The sequence below is a fragment of the Myotis lucifugus genome, unplaced genomic scaffold (genome assembly GCF_000147115.1).
Source record: "Myotis lucifugus unplaced genomic scaffold, Myoluc2.0 scaffold_2010, whole genome shotgun sequence".
NCBI lineage: Eukaryota > Metazoa > Chordata > Mammalia > Chiroptera > Vespertilionidae > Myotis > Myotis lucifugus.
The window spans coordinates 16,342-29,559 of NW_005873058.1; the positions used below are offsets into that span (position 1 = coordinate 16,342).

A 13,218-nucleotide genomic window follows, 5' to 3' on the forward strand; every position below is an offset into this window, starting at 1 on the left:
CTTCCCGATCTGCCCTGCTCTGAGCCTGACCAGGGGCTGCATCTAGGGATTGGGCCTGCCCTCTGCCACCCGGGAGCAGGCCTAAGCCAGCAGGTCATTATCTCCCGAGGGGTCCCAGACTGCGAGAGGGCACAGGACGGGCTGGGGGACCCCCCCCCACCCCCCAAGTGCACAAATTTTTGTGCACCGGGCCTCTAGTATAGGTATAAATATACAGATAGAGATATAGATACTAGTATAGAATAGGGAGTAAAATGCAGCTTTCTTGCAGTTAGAGTTTAATGGTATATTTTTTCCATCACTTTAAAATTTTCTTTTTCCTTATATCTCTGAGGTGTCCATTATTAACAATGTAATGCTGGATATTGCTCATTTTATGTAGAGCAACAATTATTGTATTTCTGTAGAATTTTGTCTCTTGACATCTAATGTAATCATAATAGATTTGAATTTGTATTTTTCATGTAAATATGTTTTTTATTTGATACATGTTCACATATATTCTCTCTTGTCTTCCTCCCTTTTGACTAAATGTATATTTTAATCCATTTCCCTCTACAGTACATCCTCGAGTTACATCGGGGATCTGTTCCTACGGCGAGAACTCACCTATATAAGCACCTACGTCACTCAGATGGAGCACATACACAGCGGTAATGAAGTTAAAAAGTAAAAAAAAAAAGAAAAGAAAAGAAGGATGACAATTCCTGAACTTTACTTGTGGTAAATAAGTAATAAAAAATAGACCATCGGAGAAACCAAGATTTCGGCATAGGTAAACACTGGAAATTGCTGCCTCCGACAACAACTTCAAAAATACAACGAAAAGACAAAACGAACATCATCCAGAACTACAGGAAGGCTGGCTGAGTGGAAATTCTACAACTAGAAGGAAAGAGAAAAGCACACTGAGACTCAGAGGAGCTGCGGAAGTAAATTGCAGAGGTATGGAGGCTGAACGCTCGCTTAAAGGGGCTGGTACCTGAGGACGCGGCTGTCTTTTTGAATCGGGAGGGAGTCACAAGCTCCCGACTGCTCTGAACTCCAGTTTCGGGAAGTCTCTGGGGACCCAGGACTCATATAGGGAGAAACTGGACTGTCTGGCAGCAGGCAGGACTCGGAACTTGAGGGCAGCTTTCCCTCAGAGGTGCTTGTAGCAATTACCTGGACACTGAGACAAAGGGCCCCTTAGGGCAGGGCTGAGGATCAGCCATAGCTGCTAGCTCCGCCCTGTTGATTCCAAGACCCTGCCCCACCCAGGCTGCTGCAGAGGCTTTTGCATATGAATGCCCTGGCCCTTTGCAATCTGGAAATTACCTAACAAATTGCAGCTGGGCCAGACAGACCCAGAACTTCCAAGAGAAGGCCCAAGGCCCCACAGCAGCTTGCATTGCTTCACAGCTGGGCCTCATCTGGGCACCTCCAAACCACCAAAAAAGGAAGGGGAAACTGCAGATCTCTTCAGAGCTCCTGCTGGGTAGCCTCAGGCAGAGGCTAAATTAGCACCTCCTTAAATCCAAGAGCCAGTGTACCCAGTGGTCAGAGTGGGACCATCCAGATTACAACTCCTCAGATCCTTAAGGGACACACTCAGGGGGCAGACTCAGTGAGCACAAAAGCCCTACTGAAGCAAGTCTTGCTCCAGAAGGGTGTCTTCAGCACAGAAGTTCTCCCACTGCAGACACAGCTGATTCTCACAGCCAATTGGCCTGGAGGTCAATTCCTCCCAGTGATTCCTACAACAATCAAGGCTTAACTACAACAAGACTGTGCACAAAGCCCACAAGGGGGTGCACCAAGAGTGTCCACCTCAGGTAACTGGGGAGGCTGAGCCACTGGGCCCTATAGGACACCTAGCACACAAAGCCACTCTACCAACACAGGGAAGCATAAAAAATGCGGAGACAAGAAATAGGTCACAAATGACAGAAATGGAGGAAAGCAAACGACTGGATATAGAGTTCAAAACCACGGTTATAAGGTTTTTCAAGAATTTACTGGAAACTGCCGATAAATTTAGTGAGACCCTGGAGGATATGAAAAAAGACCAACGAGAAATTAAGCACACACTGACTGAAATAAAGAAAAATATACAGAGATCCAACAGCAGACAAGAGGATCCCAAGAATCAAGTCAAAGATTTGAAATACGAAGAAACAAAAAATACCCAACCGGAAAAGAAAAAAGAATCCAAAAATATCAAGATAGTGTAAGGAGCCTCTGGGACAACTTCAAGCATACCAACATCCGAATTATGGGGGTGCCAGAAGAAGAGAAAGGGCAAGATATTGAAAACCTATTTGAAGAAATAATGACAGAAAACTTCCCCTACCTGGTAAAAGAAATAGACTTCCAAGTCCAGGAAGCACAGAGAACCCCAAACAAAAGAAATCCAAACAGGACCACACCAAGACACATCATAATTAAAATGCCAAGAGCAAAAGACAAAGAGAGAATCTTAAAAGCAGCAAGAGAAAAAAGTCAGTTACCTACAAGGGAGTACCCATACGATTGTCAGCTGATTTCTCAACAGAAACTATGCAGGCCAGAAGAGAGTGGCAAGAAATATTCAAAGTGATGAATAGCAAGAACCTACAACCAAGATTACTTTATCCAGCAAAGCTATCATTCAGAATTGAAGGTCAGATAAAGAGCTTCACAGATAAGAAAAAGCTAAAGGAGTTCATCACCACCAAACCAGCATTATATGAAATGCTGAAAGGTATTCTTTAAGAAGAGGAAGAAGAAAAAGGTAAAGATAAAAATTATGAACAGCAAATACATATCTATCAACAAGTGAATCTAAAAATCAAGTGAATAAAAAATCTGATGAACAGAGTAAACTGGTGAATATAATAGAACCAGGGGCATGGAAAGGGAGTGGACTGACAATTCTTGGGGGGAAAGGGGTGTGGGGGAGAGAAAGAGACTGGACAAAAATCGTACACCTATGGATGAGGACAGTGGGAGGGGTAAGGGCAGAGGGTGGAGTGGGAACTGGGTGGAGGAGAGCTATGGGGGGGAAAAAAGAGGAACACACCTGTAATAATCTGAACCATAAAGATTTAATTTAAAAAAAATAGACCGTCAAACCTCAGAGGGACGGTAGGGGAGGGTGGGGGTAAGGGGGAGAGGTCAAAAAAAGGACTTATATGCAAGCATATAGGCCTAACCAATGGACACAGACAACAGGGTGGTGAGGGCATGAGTGTGGCGGATTAGGGGGTGACGGGGGGATAAGAACACATATGTAATAACTTAATCAATAAAAAAAATAAAATAAATTGACATCTACACTAATAAAAGACAAAGATGCTAATTTGCAGTACCTTCACCACGTCCATCAGCCAATCAGAAGAGTATGCAAATTAACCCAACAAAGATGGCCGTTAAATTTGCATACTGCAGGTGGCATCAGGGTCTCTGATCTCTGACCCTCGGAGGCGGAGCAGTTAAATTTGCATACTGCAGGTGGCATCAGGGTCTCTGATCTCTGACCCGCGGAGGCGGGGCAGGCAGCACCATACGCTGCCCGCAGGTCCGGGCCTCTGATCCATGACCCAGGGAGGGAGGCAGGCAGCTCCAGATGCTGCCCGCAGGGTCCGAGCCTCTGATGTGTGACCTGGGGAGGCGGGGCAGACAGCGCCAGACGCTGCTCACAGGATCCTCTGATCTGTGACCTGGGGAGGCGGGGCAGGCAGCAGCAGACGCTGCCTGCGGGTCCGGGCCTCCGATCCATGACCCGGGGAGGCGGGGCAATCAGCGCCAGATGACACCCTTGGGGTCCAGGCCCCAGGTTGGGACGGGGGAGGGGGCGCAGGAAGCACCAGATGAGGCCGACGGGATCCGGGCCTCAGATCTGTGACCCGGGGAGACTGCGAGAGGGCACAGGCCAAGCTGAGAGACCCCCCCTGAGTGCACAAATTTTTGTGCACCGGGCCTCTAGTAAAAAAATAAGAAGCAAAAAAATAATAAAAAAACATAAAGCACATATGTACATATATTGAAATGACAGAACTTTAATTTTTTATAAATAAATGGAAGATGGCGACATAATCATGAAACGGCGTATGTCCAGTCCAACGTAACCCAAGGACTGTCTGTATTAACTTAATCATACATTATCATTATTGTTTTATGATTCTTCCCTGTGTTCTTAACAGATCACTTCTTACAATCTCTTTAATTTTTCATTGTAGTTTCATATACAAAACATAACTTTTACCATTCTAGCCATTTGAACCATTTAGGACACTCATCAGCAAGATTTCATTTTATGACCACTAAAGTAGTCTCTATAGAACATCAATTGAGTATTTTGCAACTGTGAAAAAAACAAAAACAAGGGTATCTATGAATTAATACGAAGAAATAGTAAGATATATGGCTAAATGAAAAAAAAAGCAATGTGTAAAAGAGCATTTATAGCGTGATACTTCTCACGTAAAAATGAAGGGAAATAAAATATCCAACTGTCTGCCCATTGAGCAAAAAGAAGAACAGGAAGAATAAATCAGAAACTAATAGGATTTTTTATCTACAGGAGGTGGGGCAGAAGCAATGGGGAGATGGGTAGAATTGTTTGTGTAGTTTTGACTATGTTGCCTTTTGCAAGTAAAACATGAATAGAAAAGGTGACTAGTAAAGCAAAATAGACTAACACAAATCAATTGACACCATAATTACACTAAAAGGGAAAATAAAATAAATAAACTAAGTAGTTCTTGAACCTAGAATTTTGCTCTGAACTCCAGTTCCAGGGAAGACTCTGGGGGACACAGACACTTATGGGGATAAACTGGACTGTCTGGCATCGGGACAGGAACGGGAGGGCAGCTTTCTCACAGAGGTGCTCACAACAATCATTGTTCCTGCACAGGGGGCACAGGACTCAGAGACCCGGGACCTCTCCCATGCAGGGCTGACTGGCAGCCATTGCTGCTTGCTCCACCCTGGTGTATCCCAGAGACCCCGCTCCACCCAATTTACAACCCCACCCAAACTGTGCACATTGGCTTTTGCATATGAATGGCCTGTCCTTTCTCTGCCTAAGACCTGTCAAACTACAGCTGGGTCAGAGAGACCCAGAGCTTCCAAAAGAAGGCCCAAGGCCCGGCAGCAGCAGCCTGCCTTGCTTCACAGCTGGGCCTAGTCTGGGCACTTCCAAACCCCATACAAAGAGGAGGAATCTGCAGATGTCCCTGTAGCTCCTGCTGGGTGGCCACAGACAGTGCCTGAACTTGTATCTCCTTGGAGATTCAAGAGTTAATGTACCCAGCGGTCAGAGTGAGACCATACCAGATTACAAATATTCACATCCATAAGAGACACACACAAGGGGAAGACTCAGTGAGCACCAAAGCCCCACTGAAACAAGTCCTGCCCCATTAGGGTGTCTCCTGTACAACAGATCTTCTAGAGTAGACACAGCTGGTCATCACAGCCAATTGACCTGGAGGTCAATTCCTTCCAGTAATACCAATAGCAGTCAAGGGTTAACTACAAAAAGACTGTGCAAACAGCCTACAAATGGGTGCACCAAGAGTGTCCACCTCAGGTGACTGGGGAGGCTGAGCCATTAGGCCCTATAGGAAAACTAGCACACAAAGCCACTCTATCAACACAGGGAAGCAGCTAAAATGCAGAGACAAAGAAACATGTCACAAATGAAAGAAATGGAGGAAAGCAAAATACTGGATATAGAGTTCAAAACCATGATTATAAGGTTACTCAAGAATCTTCTAGAAACCTCCGAGAAATTTAGTGACACCCTCAAGGATATAAAAAAGGACCAATCAGAAATTAAGCATACACTGACTGAAATAAAGAATAATATACAGAGATCCAACAACAGACTAGAGGATCCAAATAATCAAGTCAAAGATTTAAAATATGAAGAAGCAGAAAACACCCAACTGGAAAAGAAAAAAGAATCCAAAAATATGCAGATAGTGTAAGGAGCCTCTGAGACAACTTCCAGCATACCAACATCCGAATTATGGGAGTGGCAGAAGAAGAGAGAGACCAAGATATGGAAAACCTATTTGAAGAAATAATGACAGAAAACTTCCCCTACGTGGTAAAAGAAATAGACTGACAAGTCCAGGAAACACAGAGAACATGGAAAAAGAGGAATCCACAGAGGACCACACCGGGACACATCATAATTAAAATGCCAAGAGCAAAAGACAAAGAGAGAACCTTAAAAGCAGCAAGAGAAAAACAATTAGTTACCTACAAGGGAGTACCCATATGATTGTCAGCTGATTTCTCAACAGAAACTATGCAGGCCAGAAGGGAGTGGCAAGAAATATTTAAAGTGATAAATAGCAAGAACCTACAACCAAGATTACTCTACCCAGCAAAGCTATCATTTAGAATTAAAGGTCAGATAAAGAGCTTCACAGACAAAAAAAAAAAGCTAAAGGAGTTCATCACCACCAAACCAGTATTATATGAAATGCTGAAGGGTATTCTCTAAGAAGAGGAAGAAGAAGAAAAAGGTAAAGATAAAAAAAAATTATGAACAAAGTGACAATAAATACATATCTATCAACAAGTGAACCAAAAACTCAAATGAATAAAAAACCTAATGAACAGAACAGACTGGTGAATATAATAGGATCAGACAGACAATTCTCAGGGGGAAAGGGTTGTGGGAGGTGTGGGAAGACATTGGACAAAGTACTTACACCTATGGACAAGGTCAGTGGGGCGGGGGGAGGCCTGGAGTGGGGTGGGAACCGGGTGGAGGGGAGCTATGGGGGGAAAAAGAGGAACATCTGTACTGTCCCTAAGATGCTCATGGACATTCAGACTCAGCAATAATCCATTTTCTATCAGAATGGCTACCATCAACATATCAACAAATGACAAGTGCTGGCGAAGATGTGGAGAACAGGGAACCCTAATTCACTGCTGGTGGCAATGCAGACTGGTGCAATCATTATGGAAAACAGTATGGAGTTTCCTCAAAAATTAAATATGGAACTGCCATTTAACTCCATGATTCTAACTCTAGGAATATATCCTAAGAAACCCAAAACACCAATCAGAAAGAATATATGCACCCCTATGATCATAGCAGCGCAATTCATAATAGCTAAGACCGGAAAACAGCCCACCTGTAGATGAGTGGATAAAAAAGCTTTGGTACATTACACCATGGAATACTATGCAGCTGTAAAAAAGAAAGATCTTTTACCCTTTGAGACAGCATGAAGGGACCTGCAGAGTATTACACTAAGCAAAAAGCAGGTCAGAGAAAAACAAGTATCACATGATCTCACTTAAATGTGGAATCTAATGAAAAAAATAAACTGATGCACAAAATAGATCCAGAGACATAGAGGCATGGAACATACTGTCAGATCTCAGAGGGAAGGCAGGCATGGGTGGGTGGGAAGAGATCAAGCAAAGAACTTGTATGCATGTATGCATAATCAGTGGATCCAGATAATAGTATGGTGAAGGTCTGGGGTAGGGAGTGGGGACAGTCTAGAAGGGTTAATGGGGGGGGACATATGTAATACTTTCAACAATCAACAATAAATTTTTTTGAAAATTTGTTTTAAAAGGATAAAAACAATAGCTTTGGAAACATTATCATATGCCTGCTGATAATATGTATTTGAATATCAGCTATAAATCTAAGCCTGAAATATACATACAAACATACTAGTACATAAATATATACATATACACACACAGTAGGTAAACACTGTAAAATGTTAACCATTGGGGAATTGGCTGAAGATTGACCAGGAATTCTTGATATCGTTATTACAACTTTTCTATAACTTTGAAGTCATTTCAAAATAGAAAGTTGAAAAATATTTTTTCCAGCTGGAGCAATGCCCAAGAACAAAGCAGTCGAGGGCATGACTGGAATCAGGGACACTGTCCCCTAGGACTTCAGTGCCTCTTACTCTTGGACACACAGCTCCCAAAAGGCAGTCAGAAATCAGCCACAAGCTTGGGGACTTGGTTGCAGTCTCTCATTAGCACTTAAGTGCCATCTGTGGACTCATTTCTCTGGAGCTGGTTAAGGAAAAGGAAAGTCCTTAGAACTGCCAAGTCCCCAAGTATTTACTCTGTGTGTCTGATGTTAGGTCTCCTGAAGAAAAGCTGAGGAGATGGGCGATAATCTGCAGCAGAAGGGGTCTGAACTCACCAATGAGCCCAGGTGAGAGGAGCTGGAAATCTGTCTTTGCCAATGGACCTGCCTGTGTGCTAGTGGGTTCATGTGTGAGACTCTGTGTCCATGACCCTGTGTGTATACATGTATTGTGTATGCTTGTATATGTGCTGTTTGATAGTTGTATGTATATGTGTTATGAATCTGACTCACAGTCTCATTTTAGCGTATGTAGACCAAGTTATCAGCCTCCTGGCATGTTGTTAGGGACTCCTGATTCATGTCTGTGATGGTAAACACTGGCATCACAGATGAGCACTGGGAGTGAGACTGTGGTCTCTGCTGCTGGACAAGGAGATGCCGACCGCATAAGGAACCAAGGTCAGCTGAGAGGGAGCTCAGACCTCTGCTCAGCAGTGTGTTGTGGTGCACATGTGAGCTGTGCCTGGGGGTGATGCTCTCGTGTATGAGAGCTGGAAGTTATATTATTGGATTTTCTCTGTGTGTATGTGACCACATGTGTGTGACCATATGCATGGGTGTTGGTGGTGGTTTAATGACTGTGCCTGTGACTGAATAGACTTAACAGTCCCATGCTGACTGCCCTCCCCCAGCAAGGAGATGGACAGACAGAGGGAAGCTCATTAATACACTCTCTTTAATAGGAGAGTGTATACTGTTTGTTGTAGTGAGTGTGGCTGTGTAAGCATATGTGTTCTGTTGTGTTGTGTTGTGTGTTTCTTGTAAGATTTTTGTATTGTTTGTGGTCTTGTGTGATTTTGGTGAAGTGTGTGTAGTGTTTGAGTTATGTATATGTGGTGAGTTGATTGTTCACCAGGTGCATCATGAAGCAGGTGTGTTGATGTGCATTGTGAGTGTGTATTGGGGTGAGAGGTGTATTACTGTATGTGTGTATGCCCAACTTTCTGTTAATTCTGTCTTGTATGTATGCATATGATTGTTTATGAGATGAACCACATATTGGCTATTCTTCCTTTTAAGATGGAAATTTGGTCAGGGGTGACGTACATTCTCAAAGCAGCTGTGTGTGTGTGTGTGTGTGTGTGTGTGAGAGAGAGAGAGAGAGAGAGAGAGAGAGAGAGAGAGAGAGAGAGAGAGAGAGAGATCTGTACCCATGACTCAAGTATTTCCTAAAGTGTCCTCCTTCTGGGGCACCAGTACCTAAGATACTCAAATTCTAAGCAACACCCTGTTTCTTGAAATGGATCTGCTATCATTTTTAGGTACCTGAGTGTGGCTGAGTTGCTCAGTATTTTCTAACCTTTCTGTATTTTTACTAAATATCCCAGGGAAACAAACAAACACACTACCCATAAACCCCAGGCATCATGATGTGTGAAGGTATTGGGAAGAATTACCATTAAATAGTGATGAGACCTTGGGGAAGTTATATAAAACATTGGTCTCACTTTCACGTCTATAAAATGGAAAGAATGACACAAGTTTTATGAATCTCCCAGAGGCCATCAGTAAATAGTTATTGCATAAATACATCTTAATGTTTTTGAGAATTTTTTGTCACTTGGAAAGTAAATAAATATGAAGGAATAAAATTATCTAGTAAAGGGAATAAAAATTTTTGGACAACTCTGGGTCTTCACAGCTCTAAAATAATATATTGTGCCAGGCTCCTAAGCAAGAAAAGGGAAGTTTCCCTGTGTAACAGTTAAGAGAATGGTTTCTGATCATACAGACATATTAGGCTGAACCCCATGAAGTAGCTAACAGTTGGTGGTTTTAATTTATAGAAAATGGTAATACATATATATCAAGTTATGAACATTATATGTCACATAAGTAATAGATAATAATATACACATGTGTATTTTTGCGCCATTCTGTCCCTGCTGTACTGCTGTGTGCCAACAGAATTTGTGTCATTTATGTTTCTATTAATTAAAAACTAAAATAGGTCAAAGAATACAAATTCTTAGAGCAGCTGTGAAGAGGTTTTAAAATCTGGGAATGTAAGGCTGATGTGTGGATTTAATTAGGAAATGTAGGTAAAGTCCTTCGCCTGGTACCCAAATGTTCATCTACATGTTCAGCATTATTATGAAAGATACTTTGTGGACTATTGTTGTTTTGAAGATATTCTGGCCTCAAGTGGGTTTCAATGGCCACCCAATACCAGAGTGTCCCTGAGTTTACAGCTGAGGCTCAATGGGAGCCGGCAGGTTCACAGGAGGTCTGACAAGGCTCCAACAACACACACTCAGCACTGGAGTCTCACGTTACTTTAGGCAGAAACAACTGACACCACTTTGCAGGGGCTCACCTTCCTTTCCTGCCACAGTGAATCATTATGGTTTGTCTCTGGCCTGGTGTAGAAATGATCCCTCCATGTTCATCAAGATGTAAACTCATAGAGGTGGGCACCTTGCTTTTCTTGTCACTGTTGCATCTCAGTCCTTAGTAGACGTTCCGACAGACGTGATGTTAAAAGTAATAATTGAACAAACAGTGAGGCACTCCTCTTTGGGATGAGGTCTTGTGACTACTTTGGAGGTTCAATATTTTCCTCGAGCCAGACTGTGAGAGAGGAAAGAAGCATACATCCACAAGTGTGAGAAATTAATATGAATGTATTTATAAATGAATGGTTTTCCCAATAATGACAGTTTGAGATGAGATGTCCTGTTCATCCTTTCTAGGTTCCTGAGACTCTCAACCCTACTTCATCCCCAGCAGACAGAAGAGCAGCATGAGGCCTGAGAACCAGAGCAGCGTGACCCAGTTCCTCCTCCTGGGGCTCCCCATCCCCCCAGGGCAGCAGGGCGTGTTCTTCACCCTGTTCCTGGGCATGTACCTGACCACGGTGCTGGGCAACCTGCTCATCATCCTGCTCATCAGGCTGGACTCTCGCCTGCACACGCCCATGTACTTCTTCCTCAGCCACTTGGCCTTCTCTGACATTTCTCTCTCCTCTGTCACTGTCCTTAAAATGCTCAGGAACATGCAGACTCAGCAACAATCCATCTCCTATGTGGGATGCATTTCTCAGATGTTTTTTCACATTCTTTTTGGTGCTCTTGACAATTTTCTTCTTTCTGTGATGGCATATGACAGGTATGTAGCCATCTGTCAGCCTCTGCACTACACCACTGTCATGAGGGAGGGGCTGTGTGTGCTGCTGGTGGCTGGCTCCTGGGTTCTCTCCTGTGGATATGCCCTTCTGCACACCCTCCTCTTGGTCCGACTGTCTTTCTGTGCTGACAATGCAATCATCAACTACTTCTGTGACCTCGTTGCACTCCTGAAGCTGAGCTGTTCAGACACCTTCCTCAATGAGCTGGTCATATTCACTGTTGGAGGAATGATTTCCTTTTTGTGTATTGGTGTTATTCTGGGCTCCTATATCCGTATAGGGACCATCATACTGAGGGTTCCCTCCACTAAGAGACTCTATAAAGCCTTCTCTACCTGTGGCTCCCATCTCTCTGTGGTGTCTTTATACTATGGGACAGCTGCAGGTGTTTACTTTTTCTCCTCATCATGGGGTTCTAAAGACATAATTGCTTCGGTCATGTATACAGTAGTTACCCCCATGCTGAACCCCTTCATCTACAGCCTGAGAAACAGAGATATAAAACAGGCCTTAGAGATGTGTGTCAAGAGGATTAAGTTCTTTAAGTGGCAATCACTAAATCCTCTGGTTGCAGTCAGAAGCAAAGGAAATATATCTCCTAAAATTACTGAATAGTCAACATCTCCATATAACTTTAATAGAATATGCATTCTGTTGTCATGTACAGTGTGGTTAATATGTAAACTAGGTCAAGTTTGCTACAGGGATTGTTAATAATGTTAGATTCCCAATTAGTAATTTTTGCTTGTTCATCATCTCAAAATATATATGCAAAATCTTATGCAAAATATATAGCACAATTATAGATGTGGATTTGTCTTTTTCTCCTTTGAGATGTCTCAGCTTTTGCTTATGTATTTTTTATCCTATGTTATTGATGACATACTGCTTTAGCCTCATGATTTGCTTCTGGTGAAATTTTTTTTTTTACCTGATTCTTTGATGCTGGCTTTTGATGGCTTCAAGTTGATTGTGAGGATCTCTTCCCAACTGACATTCAGTGACATAATGTTGGTAGATTGCAATCAGCCATGATAAGAAAAATTACACTATGAAAAATGGCATATGCTACAAAACAAGGCTTTTCAAACAAGAGGGCCAGCCGTTTTAAACATACATTCAAAAGCACACCACTGCATTTATGATTAGGAGATGTTTCTAGAAATGGGCTTTACCTTAACTACTCATCTACTTCAAATATTAGTATAGGTACTTTATATCTATCACTATGAATATATGTACACATACAGATATACGAACAGACATATAGGTATAAATATACAGATAGAGCTATAGATACTAATATAGAATAGGGAGTAAAATGCAGCTTTCTTGCAGTTAGAGTTTAAATGGTATATTTTTTCCATCACTTTAAACTTTTCTTTTTCCTTATACCTCTGAGGTGTCCATTATTAACAATGTAATGCTGGATATTGGTCATTTTATGTAGAGCAACAATAATTGTATTTCTGTAGAATTTTGTCTCTTGACATCTAATGTAATCATAATACATTTGAATATGTATTTTCCATGTAACTATGTTTTTTATTTGATACATGTTTCACATATATTTTCTCTTGTCTTCCTCCCTTTGATTAAATGTATATTTTAATCCATTTCCCCCTACAGTGGGTCCGTGGGTTACGTCGGAGATCCATTCCTACGGCACGGAACCCACCTACATAAGCACCTACGACACTCACATGGAGCACATACACAACACTAATGAAGTGAAACAGTTAAAAAAATAAAGGAAAGATAACATTTCCTGACCTTTACGTGTGATAAATAAATAATAAAAAACATAAAGCACGTATGTACATATGTCAAAATGACAAAACTTTTATTTTTTATAAATAAATGGAGATGGCAACATAACCAGGAAACAACGTACGTCGAGTCCTAGGACTGTCCGTATTAACTTAATCACACATTATTATTATTGTTTTATGAGTCTTCCCTGTGTTCTTAA

The 13,218-nt window shown here is 42.1% G+C and overlaps 1 protein-coding gene across 1 annotated transcript in view; it reads left to right on the plus strand.

Moving 5' to 3' along the window:
* The window catches only part of LOC102431990 (olfactory receptor 1J4-like), a gene marked incomplete at its 3' end in the record, with an annotated part of 15,284 nt that extends 3,520 nt beyond the window's left edge, over nucleotides 1-11,764 (plus strand). The window contains exon 2 of the mRNA XM_006108273.3: nucleotides 10,862-11,764. Coding sequence (XP_006108335.3) covers nucleotides 10,862-11,764 — 903 coding nt within the window. The remainder of the gene's footprint in view (nucleotides 1-10,861) is intronic.
* Between the last annotated feature and the right edge of the window lie 1,454 nt (nucleotides 11,765-13,218).